This window comes from Procambarus clarkii, chromosome 71 (assembly GCF_040958095.1).
Source record: "Procambarus clarkii isolate CNS0578487 chromosome 71, FALCON_Pclarkii_2.0, whole genome shotgun sequence".
In the NCBI taxonomy this organism is placed as follows: domain Eukaryota; kingdom Metazoa; phylum Arthropoda; class Malacostraca; order Decapoda; family Cambaridae; genus Procambarus; species Procambarus clarkii.
In genome coordinates this window covers 5,427,818-5,450,963 of record NC_091220.1, presented here as the reverse complement: position 1 = coordinate 5,450,963, position 23,146 = coordinate 5,427,818, and the positions used below count along the sequence as shown (strand labels likewise).

The window sequence follows — 23,146 nt, the reverse complement described above, 5'->3', positions numbered from 1 at the left end:
ACAGCTTCCTCACACTTGCAAACAAGTAGCTATCACTCCGGCACAAACACAGTGAACGATATTCTTCGTTCTTCCAGGAGAATCAACGAAGTACGACCATCTCTGAATACGTCGTGACGTTACACAAGTAACGTCACGACGTTCCGCTAGCCTCACGTCAAGTCACCAAAATATCGACATGTCAATCCATGTCACTTTTACTAGAAGCTGCTCTTCAGCTCCTATTCTTAGACTACTCACTGATGTTTATTCAATTATTTAATATATACATCTTTCCTCTGACCTCTCGCATCAGGCCCGTAAAACAGAATAACCTATGAGGTGAAGACTCGTTCCACCCAGGCTACTTAGGGTCATAATATGTTGCACTTTCCAGTGCCATGTCTTCCAATCATCCGTTCCCAGGTCTGGTAGTTCGTCCCTACTATGACGTTGAAGTCCCCGAGGATAAAAAGTTTCTCTGATTTTGGGAATGCTGCAATGATGTTGTCCAGTTTTTCATAGATCTTTTCCTTGATGTCTTCTGGGTAGGTCATGGTTGGGGCATACACACTAATGAGCGTTGTATTCCACTTGCTTCCAAGCGGGAGCTGGAGCCTCATTAGGAGGTCGTTGATGTCCTCTGAGAGCTTGGCAAGTTTTTGGGTGAGGTGGGATGTGATGGCAAATCCACCCCTTCAGCTTCTCGTCGTTTGGCACTCCCTCGACCACTCTAGAAAAACGTGTACCAACCACAACTTTCTGTAAGCTGACCTTTGTCAGCCAAGCGTGGTTCACTGTGTGCTTCTATGTCCACAATGTAGCGTGTTAGTGCCTTTGCAACCAGTGCAGTTCACCTTTCAGGTGAGTTCGAACGTCCCAAGTACCGAGATGGAGTATCCTCACTTTTTACTTTATATTTGTTCGACTGCTGTCGGGAAACCCCGCCAGCCGCGGCTTGCTAGCCACGATGATTTAAAGCAGGCTAAGTTTAAGGCACCTTTTCCAGCTCTTTCTCCATGGAGGCGAATAGAGTGTGTCCTAAAGAAGGCTGCTCAGGCACCCAGGAGGCTGCCGAACTCTACTGCTTCTTCGGTCCAGAAGAGAGTGACCCTATGCCGTGACCCGCCTGTGTGCAGGTCTGTGACTACAGCTTCCAGTGTATCCTCACCCGGTGCTTCGCCACTCGCCTATTGCTACAGGAGTTGAGGTTGCGAGGTATGGGTTGAAGTTATGACTTGCGCTTCATTTGGATTCAAGTGAGGGAGAGTTGTGCAAATCGTCAGCCTCGCTCTCTCGTCCTGGTCTATCTGAATAGGGCAGTCAAGGCAACAGAAAATAGGTTATGATGCAATGGATAGCTAGCAGTGTTCAACGTGTCTCACTGTGCTCTAGTTGCGGTCCACAACGCTCTGCTGGTCCGCCTTCCTGCCCGTTCTGGTGGTTACCTCCAGATAGTCCGCCGGTCCAGTCTTCACATGAGTAGGCAGACAAGGCTGAACTCATTGAGGGCTTCAAACCTCCGTCTACCCTCACCTGGTTTTGACTGCCAGTCGAAGCAGTTTACCAGGGAGTGGCCGCTGTTGCATGCAAACAGGTGCTAGGAGCCACAGGTGAGAGTTGAGTGCAGGTGGGGACCACAGCAGGTGAACCACCTGGAGGTACGACTGTTTCCTGTCAGAGGTACTACCCCTAACTGACACCCAAGTATTATATACCCCTCCATTAAATGACAACAAAAGGCCAGCCATCAGTATGATAGAAGCAGCTTGGCAACCATTAATAAAATTTCGCTTGCAGGAATAGATCTAGACTGTTAATTACGGGAGACTTTACCTAAGGAAAGAAAGACTGAGAAAACAGACACACACATGGAGAGCTAAACTATTAGACATGGTGAGAAGAAACTTTGCAAGTCAAGAGGCCCACAAGAATGAGGCAATGGCGAACCAGCTAGACTTGATCTCATGACCCTGAATGAGTCAGACATGAGGGAAATCAAACTAGAGGACAGTCCAGATCCACAGAGCTCTCAACAGGACTGCTAGAAGACCCAGATAAGTGGACCATCCCGGACCCAATTTATACTTGAAATATATATATATATATATATATATATATATATATATATATATATATATATATATATATATATATATATATATATATGTCGTACCTAGTAGCCAGAACGCACTTCTCAGCCTACTATGCAAGGCCCGATTTGCCTAATAAGCCAAGTTTTTGAATTAATTGTTTTTCGACTACCTAACCTACCTAACCTAACCTAACCTAACCTAACCTATAAAGATAGGTTAGGTTAGGTTAGGTAGGGTTGGTTAGGTTCGGTCAAATATCTATTAATTTTAACTCCAATAAAAAAAAATTGACCTCATACACAATTAAATGGGTAGCTTTATCATTTCATAAGAAAAAAATTAGAGGAAATATATTAATTCAGGAAAACTTGGCTTATTAGGCAAATCGGGCCATGCATAGTAGGCCGAGAAGTGCGTTTTGGCTACTAGGTACGACATATATATATATATATATATATATATATATATATGTCGTACCTAGTAGCCAGAACGCACTTCTCATCCTACTATGCAAGGCCCGATTTGCCTAATAAGCCAAGTTTTCATGAATTAATTGTTTTTCGACTACCTAACCTACCTAACCTAACCTAACCTAACTTTTTCGGCTACCTAACCCAACCTAACCTATAAAGATAGGTTAGGTTAGGTTAGGTAGGGTTGGTTAGGTTCGGTCATATATCTACGTTAATTTTAACTCCATTAAATAAAAATTTACCTCATACATAATGAAATGGGTAGCTTTATCATTTCATAAGAAAAAAATTAGAGCAAATATATTAATTCAGGAAAACTTGGCTTATTAGGCAAATCGGGCCTTGCATAGTAGGCTGAGAAGTGCGTTCTGGCTACTAGGTACGACATATATATATATATATATATATATATATATATATATATATATATATATATATATATATATATATATATATATATATATATCGTACCTAATTGCCAGAACGCACTTCACAGCCTACTATGCAAGGCCCGATTTGCCTAATAAGCCAAGTTTTCCTGAATTAATAAATTTTCTTTAATTTTTTTCTTATGAAGGGATAAAGCTACCCATTTCATTATGTATGAGGTCAATTTTATTTTATTGGAGTTAAAATTAACGTAGTTATATGGCCGAACCTAACCAACCCTACCTAACCTAACCTATCTTTATAGGTTAGGTTAGGTTATGTAGCTGAAAAAGTTAGGTTAGGTTAGGTTAGGTAGGTTAGGTAGCCGAAAAACAATTAATTCATGAAAACTTGGCTTATTAGGCAAATCGGGCCTTGCATAGTAGGCTGAGAAGTGCGTTCTGGCTACTAGGTACGACATATATATATATATATATATATATATATGTTGACATATATATATATATATATATATATATATATATATATATATATATATATATATATATATATATATATATATATATATATATATATATATATATATATATATATATATATATATATATATATATATATATGTCAAGTTTTCATGAATTAATGTTTTTTCGACTACCTAACATACCTAACCTAACCTTTTTGGCTACCTAACCAAACCTAACCTATAAAGATAGGTTAGGTTAGGTTAGGTAGGGTTGGTTAGGTTCGGTCATATATCTACGTTAATTTTAACTCCAATAAAAAAAATTGACCTCATACATAATGAAATGGGCAGCTTTATCATTTCATAAGAAAAAAATTAAGAGAAAACATATTAATTCAGGAAAACATGGCTTATTAGGCAAATCGGGCCTTGCATAGTAGGCTGAGAAGTGCATTCTGGCTACTAGGTACGACATATATATATATATATATATATATATATATATATATATATATATATATATATATATATATATATATATATATATATATATATATATATATATGTATATATATATATATATAAATAATTATATATATATATATATATATATATATATATATATATATATATATATATATATATATATATATATATTTATATATATATATATATATATATATATATATATGTATATATACATATATATATATATATATATATACATATATACATATATATATATATATATATATATATATATATATATATATATATATATATATATATATATATATATATATAGATTGTGACGATAATCTCTTTCAAGAGAGATTGAGCCTGCTCTTCCCTTCAAAGTACGTAAAAACAACATAATATAGAAGATATATCCAGCAAGTATCTCCAAAACGTTTTGACCAGAGAGCAAAACGTATCCAGCACACCAGCACACCTGCTACCGCCCGCCACTGTTAACCGGCAAACTGCTTGTCCATTGCCTGCCTGTCGCTGATTGGCTGGTGTCCCGTCGCACCTGCCCTCCACCCTCCGCCACAAGTTGATGTCTGGGCTGCTGTGGCCCAGAGTCGTCAGAATATTCCAGTGCTCCTTGCAGTTGACATCTCTCATTGGTAGACTAAGCCTTGGCTTTCGTGTACTAAGGGAGGTGGCAGCTCGAAGCCAATATTCCAACATCATTATTATAAAAATGTGACTGTGCAGGGAAATAAGGGCAACAAACCCCTTAACAAGGCATCCATCCCGGCCAACTCTAACAATATTCGTGTTTCTCCGTCTGGAAGCTCTGGGGTCCGGGGCGGCGGTGCTGCCCTCCCCTCCACCCCATTGAGCAAGGGAGCAGAGTCCTCTCAACCCTCTCCTATGAACATGCTAGCATCCCAGTATAAGCAACTCAAGCGAGCTTCCGGTCCCTCACCGGAATTCACTAACTGGACCGAGAATCAGTGGTTCAAAAAGTTGTGCCTAGTCCTCGAGTCACAAAATACTATCATCTTGAGTCTTCTAAATGAGAATCTAGCGAACCGCGCTAATCTCCAACAACAACAAGAAGTAACACTGTCGCGCTCTCGGCGCTCAAAAAAAATCAATACCCCAGATGCTTTCGGCACTTCGCGCGCCTACGCTGTAAGACCGAAAAAGTGTACACTCTTTTGACTGTCCTGACAATAATTGAAGGCGCACGTATTTAAATTTGGTATCACTGTGTTCGCAATGAAATTGTCTATAAGAGCATACCTATAAAATGCCGCCCAAGCATAAGGAGTATCAACACCAAATAAAAAACTATGCAGATCACTCGCCGAGAGCGCCAAACAGCAACAAAATGTTTCCACTCTCTTAATGGTTGGGAAGCCTACAGTTTTCCTACATCGCTAATTTTGGTATCATTGGAATTGCAATAAAATTCTCTACACGGACATATGCATATGAATGTTTAATATAGGTAATTGCCCACCCGCAAGAGTGTGTGAAGTGGAGAGTAGTTAGCCGCGAGCGCACTGGCGAAATCACAGGGGGGAAATCATGCTTGGAAAGTTTATACATTTATACGTTTCCTGACCCTACTTTTCTGTGTACGTATTTCTTTTTTATACCAATGTGTTCGCAATAAAATTTTCTATAAGATGAAATGTATAACATTTGTACAAAGCATGTGTAAGAGAAGCGCCAAATATAGAACAACGTCGCTCAGTATGCGTTCGCGGCAGAAACGAACGCATTGTTTTCGTTCGTTTGATGTTTGTCATGTTTATACTTGTTGAAACATTTTATAATTTGTATGACAGTGATCGCAGTAAAATTCCCTACACAGATATATACATAACACATACAAATATTTCCCACGTGTTGGATATATCAACGGCTAAAGGGAACCCACTGCCACACCCAGAGCCACACCCCAAAACATACTTTGTGTTTTTTTTTTTTTTACTCATAGAAGTTTATGTGATATAATATTCATTCTGGTACCAAAAAATTCGCAAATAAATTCTCTACAAAACGTATATAATATAACTTCTTATACATGATAAAAAATTCCAAATAGGTGTACTTACCCTGTCTATGTTGATTGAAGATCAACAGTTGAGCATTTTTTCTTCACTCCACCATCTTCAGGCTTCTGATCCTGAAGTTGCTCATCTGATGTTTCTTAGGTGGAGTGAAGCTGTTGCTGGTGGTTATTTTTTCTCCACCCAAAATATCTTTCTTCGGTGGTACCTTGTGTAGCAAGGCGCAGCGCACAGTGCCACATCACAAATTTTACATCCATATATCACGTCCCTCCTTTTGCCAGACTTCTAACAAACACGGCATCTTCTTTTTTTAGCCAAGTGCACGAGTTCATGCGTTAACTTGTAGTTGAGACGTTGTTCTGAATCTATAATTCTTGTATTTCTTGGATGCACTGGAGGAATATTGTCTTCTACAGGAACCACCAAACTTGTAGTAGAATCTTCTATGAAATCAGAAACATCAAGTGGTTCTATGTCCTCAATGTCCATTTCAGAATTTGTGGTTGATAAGTGGGCTTGAGGTGTTGAGGTGAACAGAGGACGCCTCGCACCAGATGTGCCGGGTGTTGAAACTGCCGCGTCAGCAGGAGGAGCTGCGCTGGCATCTATGTCGGGAACATGTGGTATACTTGTTGTTGTTGGCCATTCCTCGCTGTTCCACGCCAATAAGGCTTTTATTCCTACTGCGTGAAACTCTAATAGTGTTAGTTTTTTTGTATCTGTTGAGTAGTGGTTATACAATGCGTATGCATTGTGCATGGCCATTTGCAGAAAATAGAAAGTGATCTTCTTGGTCCATTTGTGGGTTTTTCTTGCAAACTCATAATATTTGACCATTTGATCAAAATGATCAACACCTTTCATGAACTTATTGTAATCCACTATGGCCTTGGGTTTGTTCATTTTCACAATTTCTACTCCAGTTCTCCCGTCACGTTTACGAACGCGTTTCCTGCGCTGTGCTTGAGTAGTGTCGGCATTGTGGATATTGGTGATGACAGAGACGGGGCGCTTGTCCTTCCAAACTATAACAAAGGTGTTATCCTTAAGCATGTATAGGGTCGTGTCGGTTGCCATTTTACCCTTTACCACTTGTTGCAGATCCTTGGGGGCGCCACGTTGGAGTCTAAGTGTGCCACATGTGTAAACACCCACTTCACGTAATTGTTCTGTTAGGCTTACCGAGTTATAGTAGTTATCCATATACAGATGATAACCCTTGTTGACTAGGGGCGCCATCAACCCCATCATGGTTTCCACTGTCGTTTTTCCAATTCCACAATGCACATCAAATTTATATATGTAGCCTGATGTCCCTTCGGCCAACATATAAAATTTTACACCATATTTATCAGGCTTGTTGGGATTGTAGACCTTGAAAGAGAGGTGGCCGCGCCATACCATTGTACCCTCATCGAGAATCAATTCTTTTTTTGGGATATATATAGATGCAAATTTTTCTGAAAAATAGTCCATTAGTGGTCTCACTTTTATCAGTCGGTCACTATTATTCACTGGAACGCCTTTTTTGTTATACATGTGGAAGAACTTAGAAATGTGTTGGAACCGAGCAGACGACATAAACAAGTTGAAGAAGCGACAATGCCACATCTGATTCGTCTGCCAGTACATCCTCATTGTAGGCATCTTCACTATGCCCATCAGTATGCACAGGGCCAAATATCGGGCCATTTCTTTCACAGACACTGGTTTTCACGTGTTTCTTGCTGAGTCAGCCATGAGATGTATGATGTGTGTGGCATGCAAATTGGTTTCATACGCTAAGTATTCAACCACTGCTCTAGTGAAAAACAGTTGTAAAAACTGCAATGGAGTAGTAGGTAGTGGAATTGTTAGGCCAGGGTTTGCAGAAAAGTCATCAACGATGGGAGGAGTATTGCTACGATTCCAGTCATCACCCAGCCTAGCCCTCTTTGGTACCGGACACGTGCGGTTTCCGCGTGGCGGGGCAGGGGCTTCTTCTTCACTCTCATCCTCACTCTCACTCGAAATATCATCATCAGTTGTGGAAACCTCATATAACACATCATTTTCAGGTTCGTCAGCCTCAAATTCATCATCAGAAGACCCTGAAAAGGCTTCAACAACGTCGGGAATCTTAGATGGAGTGAGCTTGACCCCACGATACAGATCGTGAATCATGGCGATCTCTTCTGCTTTCCTAGATTTCCTACCTTTCTTTTGCGTTCCACTGCTTGTTCCTGGTGCAGCATCCATGTTGAAGGTATTAAATGGGTTTTAGGTACACGAGAACGGAAACGGAACGGAAATAAATGCGTAAAACGGGTCACATTTGCCGCGAGAGGGGAGCGCAGTGTGGGCACTTGGAGTGTCAATAAAACAATGGGCCGACCACGTGATCGGGTAGGCCGAGATGCCATGTGTTCGGTGAGGGAGAACGGGAATTTCATGGAGAAAAATCTGAGAGTATTCCCATCCATTTCGGTTAAAAAATGGAATTTATAGAAATATTTTTTCGATGGACGAGAAAAGTAGGCTGTTATGCGGAATCGTAAGAAAAAACGGTGACGAGTTATCTCTAATATAAAGCGCGAAAGTGCTTTTTTTAACGTTTTTTTTAAAGTTTTTTTTAACCCTCCTCCGCGAGGATATTAGAAACTGCAAGGCTAGCCAAGACCAACTACAGCATGATTTGAATGATCTCCGTGAGGAAAACAACCTTCTGAAAACTGATGAAGCCATAAAAAAACAGGAGGAAGCTCTCAGCAAAATGGCTGCATGTATCAGTACATTTTCAGCCCAACGTTCCGTCTCCCAGGATGAACAAGACCAGCAAAAGCTGCTAGACTCTGTTATTGTGTCGTCCCAAGATATACCTGTGGAACATGATGGTGAAAATTGTGTCGAAATAGCTCAGGATCTCTTAAAAAACAAATTGCAGCTCAGTCTAAACAAAACTGACGTTATTGTTGCCTACAGAGTAGGCAAAAAGAATCCATCAGGTCAAAACCAACGGAAAATTCGCCTGAAGCTGTCTTCCCAGTTCACGAAATCCCATCTAGTCCGGACAGCTGCATCCCAACGGAAGGGATTATACATCAACGAGTGCTTGACTAGGAACAGACAGCAACTCCTCTACCGCCTGCGTCAAATCCGTCAACAAAACCCAGATGCGATTCATCAGTGCTTCGTTAGAGATGGACTGATAAAGGTGAGAAAAACCGCAGAGGGCAAAATGTTTACAATTACTAAAGAAGAAAACCTCAACACTTTCCTCTCCCAATGTGGTTTGTCTCACCTTATCACTCCCAGTGAATTAACTTAATTAACCCCCTGTCAACTAGTGGGGCTAGGTATCCTAAGTCTCCTTGTTTCATTTTCTGTCTTAATTTTTAACTTACTCTTAACTAGTCATTTACTGAAATTATTTAATTGAGTGCATTAAGTAGTTCTTCAGGTCTTATTAATTATACAGTCATAACTGAACTATTTATAGTTAATAATCATTAGCTTAAATTTGCCTATGTTTATTATTCAACTTTTCTTTGATTTCATTTATTACCTAGGTTGCCTAGCCTCGCCATGCTCCCTTACTCCATTGTACCCCTGGCTTTGCCTGCTTCTCAAATTGCAAATTGTTACTTACAGTGTACCTGAGAGTACTTGTAAGCAATCTACCTCATTTTTTTCATTTTTGCTCAATTTGTTTTTTGTATTGCTTAGTCTTGTTTATATTTTTGTTTTGTATTGCTTAGTCTTGTTTATATTTTTGTTTTGTATTTCTATATCTTGTGTTTTGTATAGTCTATGTTTATATGTTTTTTCTTTAATCTCATTTATTACCTAGGTTGCCTAGCCTAGCCATACTCCCTTACTCCATTGTACCCCTGTAAGCCCCTTGTAAGCTAACTTTTTTTTTTTTTTATTCATTTTGTGTTTTTGTACAGTATTGTGTACATATTTTTCCCTATTTTATAGCTTATTTCTACCTTGTAATTTGCCTTTCTTTCCTTGTTTTTCCTGCAATCAGCTTTTTTTATGCAGACAAGTATAGACCCAGAACTTAACCTCTTATCCACTATCTATGACAATAATCACTTTAATGATCTAAATTGCAGATATTTTGCAGCACATGATGTAAACAATGTATTAACTCATAATCACAATATCTCTGTAATCAATTTGAACGTTAGATCCCTAGGTAAACACTTCGATGATGTTAGTGCCTTGATTGAAACTATTGACAACAAATTATCTTTTATTATACTTACTGAAACATGGTTGAAAGAGGATACTACTCAACTCTTTAACATGCCTAACTACTCTGCAATTCACAACTGTCGTCAACTTCAGAGAGGTGGTGGCACTGCTCTTTACTACCACCAAGAACTAACATGCTTAAAAGAAATTAGAACTAGAGACTGCTATGGGGAGTATATTTTCGCCAGCTTCAGAGTCAAGGGTGCCGAGTCGGTCCTGTCTGTGGGTGCAGTTTATAGAATTCCTAACACTGATGTGTCCGAATTCAACTCAAACCTTAGAAATCTAATACTTGATAACAGACTGAACAAAAACCACCTAATTATCGCAGGGGACTTTAATATTGACCTCTGTGAGCCAGAACACCCTACTGCTGTTAGCTTCCTCAACTGTATGAATTCCTGCTTCCTCATACCCTTAATCACTAGACCTACTAGAATCACTGATAGCACTGCCACGACTCTAGATCACATCTGGACAAACATAACCTCTCCGCTTACTTCAGGTATAATCACCGATAGCACTACAGACCATTACCCCACATTTCTCTTAACTAACATTAGCAAACCACCTCTTGAGTCAAGAGAGATACGTTTTAGACTGCACAATGAAACTGCTATAGACAATTTTATAACTGCTGCTGATAATGTCAACTGGGAGTCCGAGTTAGGTAACATAGAGGACATCAACCTAGCAGTGCAATCTTTTCTTCAAAAAACTCTTAGCCTTTATAATACCCACTGTCCTATGCTTACAAAACAAGTCACAACCAAAAGGCTCAACAATCCCTGGCTTACAAAGGGAATACTTAAATCTATTAATAAAAAACATGACCTTGAGAAGAAGTATAGGTTTGGAATTGTCTCCAAAGAATTCTCAAAGAATTACTCATTATTGCTATCTAAGATAATTAGACGAGCCAAAACTAAATACTACGAAGATAAATTTACCCAAATAAAGAGCAACATTAAACAAACTTGGAGCACAATTTCACAAATATTGGGATCAAAGAAATCTTTAAATAACAAACCGAATCTCCTGTCTAATAACGATGGTCAGCTTTCAGCCTCTGATTCTGCTATTGAGTTCAATAGGTTCTTCTCTTCCATTGGTTCATCCCTTGTAAATGATATTCCATCTTCCAGTACTGACATTAAGGACTATCTTACAGGTAACTATCCACAGTCTCTGTACCTAAAGCCTATTAACTCCACTGACGTCAATGAGATAATCCTTTCCCTTAAAACCAAGTCTGGTGCCCTTGAGGAGATACCAACTTTAATTTACAAAAAAGCCTCCAGATCTTTAGCCCCTGCTATTGCTTTGCTCTTCAACAAGTCACTTGAACTCCAAACCTTTCCAGATATTCTAAAAAAAAGCGAGAGTAACGCCTGTCCACAAATGTGGTGATCTCACAGATGTTAACAACTACAGACCTATATCAATCCTGCCAAACTTGTCAAAAAATTTTGAAAAACTAATCTATAAGCAGCTTTACTCATATCTAGCCAAACTCAATATTCTTAGCCCTTGCCAATATGGCTTCAGACCCAAAAAAAGCACTAACGATGCACTTATTAGTATGCTTAACTCGATTCATACAGCTTTTGATAAAAAGGAGTTCCCTGTTGGGTTATTTGTGGACCTGCGTAAAGCTTTTGATACTGTCAACCACCAAAACCTTCTTCTTAAATTACATCATTATGGAGTCAGAGGACACTCCCTACAATACCTCAAATCCTACCTTACTGACAGGCTCCAATATGTTTCTGTGAATAATACAATTTCTCCCACCCTACCCATCAACATTGGTGTTCCTCAGGGCAGCATACTTGGCCCTCTCCTCTTTCTCATCTACATTAATGACCTTCCAAATGCCTCCCAACACCTCAAACCAATTCTATTTGCTGACGACACAACCTTCATTTACTCCAGTCCTGACCCCCTTGCTCTAAATGCCACAGTAAATACTGAGCTAAATAAAGTCCATCTTTGGCTAACTGCCAACAAACTCACCCTTAACATTGACAAAACTTTCTATATTCTGTTTGGCAATAAATCCTCTAGTCAAATAAATCTCAAAATAAACAATACCCAAATTTGTAACAAATTAAATGGCAAATTCCTTGGCATTCTCAATGACCACAAGCTGAATTTCCAGGGACACATTCTAAATATATCAAAAATAGTTTAAAAAACTGTGGGCATTCTTTCTAAGATCAGATATTATGTACCACGCCCTGCCCTGGTGACTCTCTATTACTCCCTTATCTATCCATATCTCAACTATGGTATTTGTGCTTGGGGCTCTACTACCCAAAATCACTTATGTCCTCTAATTACTCAATACAAAGCTGCTATTAGGACAATATCCAACTCTGGCCCCAGACATCACTCGGTACCCCTACTCAAATCTCTGAATATGTTAGACATTAAGTCACTGCACATTCTCTCATGTGTATTATACATATATAAAACGCTAAACTATAATGCCAATCCTGATCTCAAAAGCTTCATAGAAGGTTGTAACAGAACCCATGAGCACCACACCAGAAATAAATACAGTTTTGATATTCCTAGAGTACGACTTAATCAAACTAGAAATGCTCTACAAATCTAGGGGCCCAGAATGTGGAATGACCTTCCCAACCATGTTAAAGACTGTACCTCTCTCAACCAGTTTAAGTTAAAAACGAAGCTATACCTAATAAATTCCCTGTAACCTACCTTACCCTTCTATTGTCAACCAATGTCTGTTTTTCTTTAAAGAGCGCTGTTTGTCGACTTAATTGTATTTGTGCTGCTTTTTCATCTATGTTTTCATTTCTTGTTTTCATTCTATTCATTATGCTCAATTAGTATTAAGCTTGTCATTTAAGTTTATCATGCCCGAAACGCTTTGCGTAATAGTGGCTTTAGGCATTGTATGTACTAGCTCTACCTATAAGTCAACCAATCTTTGTAAAAATTTATTGTATGTATGTACCCTACCTAATTAAACATTTTATTTTATTTTATTTTTTATTTTATTTTTATATATTTTTCTATTACTCACTTGTCTTAACGTAACTTTTCATTTGCCAGTGATTATTCTTAATATTTTGTTTGTTTACTTGTCTTTTATATTTTATGCTTAATTTTATTCAGGTCTTGTTTTTCTAACATAATTAAAATTTCATTGTTAAATTTACTTGTGTTTTGTGTGTCTCCCCATTTACCTTACCACAGACAAAAGTTCCAGCTTTTTCTTTTTTTTTCTTTAATGTGACGAGGCCCTGCCCCTAGCTTTTGAAACAGCCGAACACCAACGCTTTACCGTCACAATATATATATATATATATATATATATGTCGTACCTAGTAGCCAGAACTCACTTCTCAGCCTACTATTCAAGGCCCGATTTGCCTAATAAGCCAAGTTTTCATGAATTAATATATTTTCTCAAATTTTTTTCTTATGAAATGATAAAGCTACCCATTTCATTATGTATAAGGTCAATTTTTTTTTATTGGAGTTAAAATTAACGTAGATATATGACCGAACCTAACCAACCCTACCTAACCTAACCTAACCTATCTTTATAGGTTAGGTTAGGTTAGGTAGCCGAAAAAAGTTAGGTTAGGTTAGGTTAGGTAGGTTAGGTAGTCGAAAAACAATTAATTCATGAAAACTTGGCTTATTAGGCAAATCGGGCCTTGAATAGTAGGCAGAGAAGTGCGTTCTGGCTATTAGGTACGACATATATATATATATGCATAAAAAACTAAATAAAAAGAATACAACCAAAAAAAAATAATTTTTTGTGGTGCAAGCAGTGCAACTAACCTGATGTTGGAACCCCGACACTAACTTAGACAGCCACACTAGCCAACCCAGCCAACACTGACAACCTTACACAACACACACCCAAACAATCACACAAACCAAACAAACGATTCACACCTCATGCTAACCCAAGGTGGACAGGCCATCGACCTTTTCATCCCCCCTCACTCACAAACCCAATCCCCTTCCAGAATTTCATATCGTTCATCTCTCCCCCCCCCTCCCACCCCTACCCCATCCTTTTCCGACCTCTGGACATCAGTCCGAAGTCCCTATAGGAATGGGTGACCACAGTTTACTGACATTTAAATATCTGGTGGAAGTACGACAACTCTACCCAAAGGAAGAACCATTGAGCAGAGGGCTGCTATATCGAAAGATGAGATGAGGAAGCATTAGACACCAGTAAGTGTACGAGGCGTGAGACACTAGACACCAGTAAATGGACGAGGCGTGAGACACTAGACACCAGTAAGTGTACGAGGCGTGAGACACTAGACACCAGTAAGTGTACGAGGCGTGAGACACTAGACACCAGTAAGTGTACGAGGCCTGAGACACTAGACACCAGTAAGTGTACGAGGCGTGAGACACTAGACACCAGTAAGTGTACGAGGCGTGAAACACTAGACACCAGTAAGTGTACGAGGCGTGAGACACTAGACACCAGTAAGTGTACGAGGCCTGAGACACTAGACACCAGTAAGTGTATGTGGGGGAAAACCTGACTCCAGTAACTATTGTTTTGAGCTCTGAGAACTAATAATTAAATATATATATATATATATATATATATATATATATATATATATATATATATATATATATAAATATATATATATATATATATATATATATATATATATATATATATATATATATATATATATATATATATAAAACTGAAAACTCACACCCCAGAAGTGACTCGAACCCATACTCCCAGGAGCCACGCAACTGGTATGTACAAGACGCCTTAATCCACTTGACCATCACGACCGGACAAAATGAGGTGATAGCCGAGGCTATTTGAACCACCCCACCGCCGGCACTCGGATAGTAATCTTGGGCATAACATTTTACCAAATCACCTCATTCTTTGGGGCACACGTGAGGAACACAAATGCGAACAAGCCTGAATGGTCCCCAGGACAATATGCAACTGAAAACTCACACCCCAGAAGTGACTCGAACCCATACTCCCAGGAGCCACGCAACTGGTATGTACAAGACGCCTTAATCCACTTGACCATCACGACCGGACAAAATGAGGTGATAGCTGAGGCTATTTGAACCACCCCACCGCCGGCACTCGGAGAGTAATCTTGGGCATAGCATTTTACCAAATCACCTCATTCTTTGGGGCACACGTGAGGAACACAAATGCGAACAAGCCTGAATGGTCCCCAGGACAATATGCAACTGAAAACTCACACCCCAGAAGTGACTCGAACCCATACTCCCAGGAGCCACGCAACTGGTATGTACAAGACGCCTTAATCCACTTGACCATCACGACCGGACAAAATGAGGTGATAGCCGAGGCTATTTGAACCACCCCACCGCCGGCACTCGGATAGTAATCTTGGGCATAGCATTTTACCAAATCACCTCATTCTTTGGGGCACACGTGAGGAACACAAATGCGAACAAGCCTGAATGGTCCCCAGGACAATATGCAACTGAAAACTCACACCCCAGAAGTGACTCGAACCCATACTCCCAGGAGCCACGCAACTGGTATGTACAAGACGCCTTAATCCACTTGACCATCACGACCGGACAAAATGAGGTGACAGCCGAGGCTATTTGAACCACCCCACCGCCGGCACTCGGATAGTAATCTTGGGCATAGCATTTTACCAAATCACCTCATTCTTTGGGGCACATGTGAGGAACACAAATGCGAACAAGCCTGAATGGTCCCCAGGACAATATGCAACTGAAAACTCACACCCCAGAAGTGACTCGAACCCATACTCCCAGGAGCCACGCAACTGGTATGTACAAGACGCCTTAATCCACTTGACCATCATGACCGGACAAAATGAGGTGATAGCCGAGGCTATTTGAACCACCCCACCGCCGGCACTCGGATAGTAATCTTGGGCATAACATTTTACCAAATCACCTCATTCTTTGGGGCACACGTGAGGAACACAAATGCGAACAAGCCTGAATGGTCCCCAGGACAATATGCAACTGAAAACTCACACCCTAGAAGTGACTCGAACCCATACTCCCAGGAGCCACGCAACTGGTATGTACAAGACGCCTTAATCCACTTGACCATCACGACCGGACAAAATGAGGTGATAGCTGAGGCTATTTGAACCACCCCACCGCCGGCACTCGGAGAGTAATCTTGGGCATAGCATTTTACCAAATCACCTCATTCTTTGGGGCACACGTGAGGAACACAAATGCGAACAAGCCTGAATGGTCCCCAGGACAATATGCAACTGAAAACTCACACCCCAGAAGTGACTCGAACCCATACTCCCAGGAGCCACGCAACTGGTATGTACAAGACGCCTTAATCCACTTGACCATCACGACTGGACAAAATGAGGTGATAGCCGAGGCTATTTGAATCACCCCACCGCCGGCACTCGGATAGTAATCTTGGGCATAGCATTTTACCAAATCACCTCATTCTTTGGGGCACACGTGAGGAACACAAATGCGAACAAGCCTGAATGGTCCCCAGGACAATATGCAACTGAAAACTCACACCCCAGAAGTGACTCGAACCCATACTCCCAGGAGCCACGCAACTGGTATGTACAAGACGCCTTAATCCACTTGACCATCACGACCGGACAAAATGAGGTGATAACCGAGGCTGTTTGAACCACCCCACCGCCGGCACTCGGATAGTAATCTTGGGCATAGCATTTTACCAAATCACCTCATTCTTTGGGGCACACGTGAGGAACACAAATGCGAACAAGCCTGAATGGTCCCCAGGACAATATGCAACTGAAAACTCACACCCCAGAAGTGACTCGAACCCATACTCCCAGGAGCCACGCAACTGGTATGTACAAGACGCCTTAATCCACTTGACCATCACGACCGGACAAAATGAGGTGATAGCCGAGGCTATTTGAACCACCCCACCGCCGGCACTCGGATAGTAATCTTGGGCATAGCATTTTACCAAATCACCTCATTCTTTGGGGCACACGTGAGGAACACAAATTTCTATTTCAGGCTTGTTCGCATTTGTGTTCCTCACGTGTGCCCCAAAGAATGAGGTGATTTGGTAAAATGCTATGCCCAAGATTACTATCCGAGTGCCGGCGGTGGGGTAGTTCAAATAGCCTCGGCTATCACCTCATTTTGTCCGGTCGTGATGGTCAAGTGGATTAAGGCGTCTTGTACATACCAGTTGCGTGGCTACTGGGAGTATGGGTTCGAGTCACTTATGGGGTGTGAGTTTTCAGTTGCATATTGTCCTGGGGACCATTCAGGCTTGTTCGCATTTGTGTTCCTCACGTGTGCCCCAAAGAATGAGGTGATTTGGTAAAATGCTATGCCCAAGATTACTATCCGAGTGCCGGCGGTGGGGTGGTTCAAATAGCCTCGGCTACCACCTCATTTTGTCCGGTCGTGATGGTCAAGTGGATTAAGGCGTCTTGTACATACCAGTTGCGTGGCTCCTGGGAGTATGGGTTCGAGTCACTTCTGGGGTGTGAGTTTTCAGTTGCATATTGTCCTGGGGACCATTCAGGCTTGTTCGCATTTGTGTTCCTCACGTGTGCCCCAAAGAATGAGGTGATTTGGTAAAATGCTATGCCCAAGATTACTATCCGAGTGCCGGCGGTGGGGTGGTTCAAATAGCCTCGGCTATCACCTCATTTTGTCCGGTCGTGATGGTCAAGTGGATTAAGGCGTCTTGTACATACCAGTTGCGTGGCTCCTGGGAGTATGGGTTCGAGTCACTTCTGGGGTGTGAGTTTTCAGTTGCATATTGTCCTGGGGACCATTCAGGCTTGTTCGCATTTGTGTTCCTCACGTGTGCCCTAAAGAATGAGGTGATTTGGTAAAATGCTATGCCCAAAATTACTATCCGAGTGCCAGCGGTGGGGTGGTTCAAATAGCCTCGGCTATCACCTCATTTTGTCCGGTCGTGATGGTCAAGTAGATTAAGGCGTCTTGTACATACCAGTTGCGTGGCTCCTGGGAGTATGGGTTCGAGTCACTTCTGGGGTGTGAGTTTTCAGTTGCATATTGTCCTGGGGACCATTCAGGCTTGTTCGCATTTGTGTTCCTCACGTGTGCCCCAAAGAATGAGGTGATTTGGTAAAATGCTATGCCCAAGATTACTATCCGAGTGCCGGCGGTGGGGTGGTTCAAATAGCCTCGGCTATCACCTCATTTTGTCCGGTCGTGATGGTCAAGTGGATTAAGGCGTCTTGTACATACCAGTTGCGTGGCTCCTGGGAGTATGGGTTCGAGTCACTTCTGGGGTGTGAGTTTTCAGTTGCATATTGTCCTGGGGACCATTCAGGCTTGTTTGCATTTGTGTTCCTCACGTGTGCCCCAAAGAATGAGGTGATTTTATAAAATGCTATACCCAAGATTACTATCCGAGTGCCGGCGGTGGGGTGGTTCAAATAGCCTCGGCTATCACCTCATTTTGTCCGGTCGTGATGGTCAAGTGGATTAAGGCGTCTTGTACATACCAGTTGCGTGGCTCCTGGGAGTATGGGTTCGAGTCACTTCTGGGGTGTGAGTTTTCAGTTGCATATTGTCCTGGGGACCATTCAGGCTTGTTCGCATTTGTGTTCCTCACGTGTGCCCCAAAGAATGAGGTGATTTGGTAAAATGCTATGCCCAAGATTACTATCCGAGTGCCGGCGGTGGGGTGGTTCAAATAGCCTCGGCTACCACCTCATTTTGTCCGGTCGTGATGGTCAAGTGGATTAAGGCGTCTTGTACATACCAGTTGCGTGGCTCCTGGGAGTATGGGTTCGAGTCACTTCTGGGGTGCGAGTTTTCAGTTGCATATTGTCCTGGGGACTATTCAGGCTTGTTCGCATTTGTGTTCCTCACGTGTGCCCCAAAGAATGAGGTGATTTGGTAAAATGCTATGCCCAAGATTACTATCCGAGTGCCAGCGGTGGGGTGGTTCAAATAGCCTCGGCTATCACCTCATTTTGTCCGGTCGTGATGGTCAAGTGGATTAAGGCGTCTTGTACATACCAGTTGCGTGGCTCCTGGGAGTATGGGTTCGAGTCACTTCTGGGGTGTGAGTTTTCAGTTGCATATTGTCCTGGGGACCATTCAGGCTTGTTCGCATTTGTGTTCCTCACGTGTGCCCTAAAGAATGAGGTGATTTGGTAAAATGCTATGCCCAAAATTACTATCCGAGTGCCAGCGGTGGGGTGGTTCAAATAGCCTCGGCTATCACCTCATTTTGTCCGGTCGTGATGGTCAAGTAGATTAAGGCGTCTTGTACATACCAGTTGCGTGGCTCCTGGGAGTATGGGTTCGAGTCACTTCTGGGGTGTGAGTTTTCAGTTGCATATTGTCCTGGGGACCATTCAGGCTTGTTCGCATTTGTGTTCCTCACGTGTGCCCCAAAGAATGAGGTGATTTGGTAAAATGCTATGCCCAAGATTACTATCCGAGTGCCGGCGGTGGGGTGGTTCAAATAGCCTCGGCTATCACCTCATTTTGTCCGGTCGTGATGGTCAAGTGGATTAAGGCGTCTTGTACATACCAGTTGCGTGGCTCCTGGGAGTATGGGTTCGAGTCACTTCTGGGGTGTGAGTTTTCAGTTGCATATTGTCCTGGGGACCATTCAGGCTATTTCGCATTTGTGTTCCTCACGTGTGCCCCAAAGAATGAGGTGATTTGGTAAAATGCTATGCCCAAGATTACTATCCGAGTGCCGGCGGTGGGGTGGTTCAAATAGCCTCGGCTATCACCTCATTTTGTCCGGTCGTGATGGTCAAGTGGATTAAGGCGTCTTGTACATACCAGTTGCGTGGCTCCTGGGAGTATGGGTTCGAGTCACTTCTGGGGTGTGAGTTTTCAGTTGCATATTGTCCTGGGGACCATTCAGGCTTGTTCGCATATATATATATATATATATATATATATATATATATATATATATATATATATATATATATATATATATATATATATATATATATATATATATATATATATATATTTATATATATATATATATATATATATATATATATATATATATATATATATATATATATATATATATATATATATATATATATATATATATATATATATATATATATATATATATACTTCGATAGCAATGAAGGACCACCACTTTTTGAGAAAAAGTGGAAAACAAATTAAAGCAATGGAAAAACTGATCCCAAGAACTAGTGTCCTATGGATCTTAGTAAGACTGTAATTCTTATATAAATGGAGTCAAATTAACTTACACAAAATTGGGGGGTTACACGCTAAAAGATGAATACATCCCTAGCATTATTCTGGTGCTGGTTCTTCACCAGAGTAAATCAAATATGAAAGTAAACAAGGTTGAATATATTATATTGATTGTAATTAAATGCACCCAAAATACTGTTGAAATGTTGAATAACATCAGTAAATCAATGGGTTAGTATAATTGATCTCTTTGAGAAATCACTACTATAACTACAGTTATTGCTACAGATAAAAAAGGGACAGCTTAGCTGTAAATCTAGTGAGGTGTAATCAGTTGGTACGCTCCACCGACGTGTTGCATAAGACAAATTGTTGCACGAAACGGTGGCGAAGCCTAGCACCTCGGTTGACGTCGCCTTGGTAGGGATTGTATTGGTTTACATTCGGCCTAACGACTGCTACTCTAAATGTTAACTGTGGCCACATGATAACAAACAGATAAACCTAGCTGCCGAGCCGCGTGTCGTTGATGTGGAGACTTGAGCAATTCTTCGTCCTCCAGCTGCTGCTTGAAAGACGGTAACTCTGAAATTGCAGATATGATAGTCTGGGACACGGCTATTGTGCCAAATAACGTGGCACCGCTCAACATATCGTGGGAGCGAAATAAGTAGGTAAAACGTAGCTCTGCTACACGCTGTCAATGGCGTCCGAGTCGTGCTTTCTCGTGTATACTCGTGTGTCTAGTGACGCTCTCTCGTCTTCCCCCTCTTCCTTATTGCGCATGCGCGGCTCTCTATAGACATCTCGAGCGTAAATGTATATGTATATATCGCAATTGACTAAGAAAGGAAGAGGTAATGACGAGGATTAATATCACATTAAATTCTTCTGTGATAAAATAAAATTTCTTGTAACATAAATTGGTTTATTAAGGTTGTGTAGCTAATCGAGGAAATTAAAAATAAAATCATTTACATTTAAGTAATTTCCTCTAGAATGTTTGATATTAATTAAATAAGGGAGTTCCAGTAAGTAGTAGTATACTACGAAATTAAACTTATTAGTAAGGAACTATCTTTAGTAATGGAAATGATAAACTAGATTCTTGTTATAAATCCAACTAAATGTGGAGAGAATTCATGTTACTGCCTGTCGTTCCTCACGTCGTCACTCTGACTAGGAAGAATTTGGCAGTGAATAAATCATGATAATGATTAAATTTACAAGCTAGTAATTTTAGTAACTACTTTGGTTAATACAAAGGTTGTATAAAATACAAGGATGTATAAAACTATTTGTTATTTCTAACATAACTCCGGGGAGAGAAAACTCGGGTCGTAGTTCAGGTATTAGTACTAACATACACCTGTTTCTCTATCCTGAAGTTATATTCATGGGTTAGTAGGTTAGTACGCACCTAACGAATGTCCCAAATCTGTGGTAGATGACTCTGAGTCAACATGGGGACGTAAATAAACATTGAAAATTATTGAATAATTCCTTTGTAAGAGACAGAAGGATATTAACAAAAAATAAATTATGAATAATTGGTTCATTTAAGATTAAGGAGACCTCATCAATACAGTGAAGCTACTGTCCATGGTCACTATGACTCGTAACTAATTACTGGACGTCAACTGATCACTGCATCAGCGTGGTCACCTCAAGTTTAAATGATAAGTTATCTACTCTTGAATAGAATCAAAATATTGTTTAAGTTTCTGTTTGCAGTTCTGAGCAGTGACTCTTGATGGTCTTGTGCTCGGTTGAGTAGAACCATTGTTCTCTGAAACTTGGGTTACAGGTATATATGTAGAACACTCGTGTTCTGCTAACTCTAAAGGTACTAATTTCTCTAGTGTTTTCAAGGTAGTAGTGCCTCAACACTGAACTTTAACAATTCGTAAAATACCATGGCAGTCAGGATGGATGTCAACAATTTTACCTATAGGCCAATCTGACCTGGGTCCATCACTGTCTACTAGGACAAGATCACCTGGTTTAAGTTGAACTTTATTATATGGGCTTGCAGCTCCATAATGATATTCTCTTAAAGCAGTTAAATATTCACGTGGCCAGACCTCATTCCATTTCTCTATTATTCTTGAAAGGTGTTTATAACTCTCCACCAAGTCTCTTGCTTTGACACACGAAGGGTCAGCTGGATCCTCGTCTCCTAGAGATATTAGAGGGCTCAGAAGACCACCATGAATCAAATGAGAGGGGCTTAGGGGATTCTCTTTGGGAGAAATCTTCTGTTAAGTAGGTTAGAGGTCTGTTGTTGACTCGTGCTTCAATTTCCACGACAAGGGTCTGTAACTCGGTGAGCTTAATTTTCTGCTGGTGGAAGGTTTTTCTTAGGCATTTCTTAACAGTTCCCACCATTCTTTCGTAAAAACCGCCGTGCCATGGTGCTCTTGGAGGAATAAATTTCCAATAGCATTGTCTCTGTTTGAGCACAGAGTGTACTTCTGGATGGTACCATATTTCTTGTAAGCAAGCTTCTCCTGCCACGAAGTTAGATCCATTATCTGAGATCATTAATTTTGGGCAAGATCTTCGTGCAGCAAATCTGCGAAAGGCTTCTGCACTCATGTCAGAAGTGACTTCTAAATGTACTCCGCGTGTGGTAGCACACGTGAAAAGGCAAATGTAGGCTTTCACTGGAATCTTGTCCGGTGTGCCTGTTAAAATTAGTGCTCCTGTATAGTCGACACCTGTGGTTTCAAAGGGACGAAGGTGGAC

At 40.8% G+C, this 23,146-nt stretch overlaps 1 protein-coding gene across 1 annotated transcript; it reads right to left on the bottom strand.

The window, feature by feature from the left end:
• Nucleotides 1–601: 601 nt before the first annotated feature.
• LOC138356195 (piggyBac transposable element-derived protein 4-like) lies at nt 602–7,573 on the bottom strand. The gene is made up of 2 exons (XM_069311924.1): nt 6,845–7,573; nt 602–712 (listed from the first exon to the last, which is right to left on the bottom strand). Exons 1-2 carry the CDS (start codon nt 7,571–7,573, stop codon nt 602–604), a joined length of 840 nt encoding a protein of 279 aa, XP_069168025.1.
• Nucleotides 7,574–23,146: the final 15,573 nt, after the last annotated feature.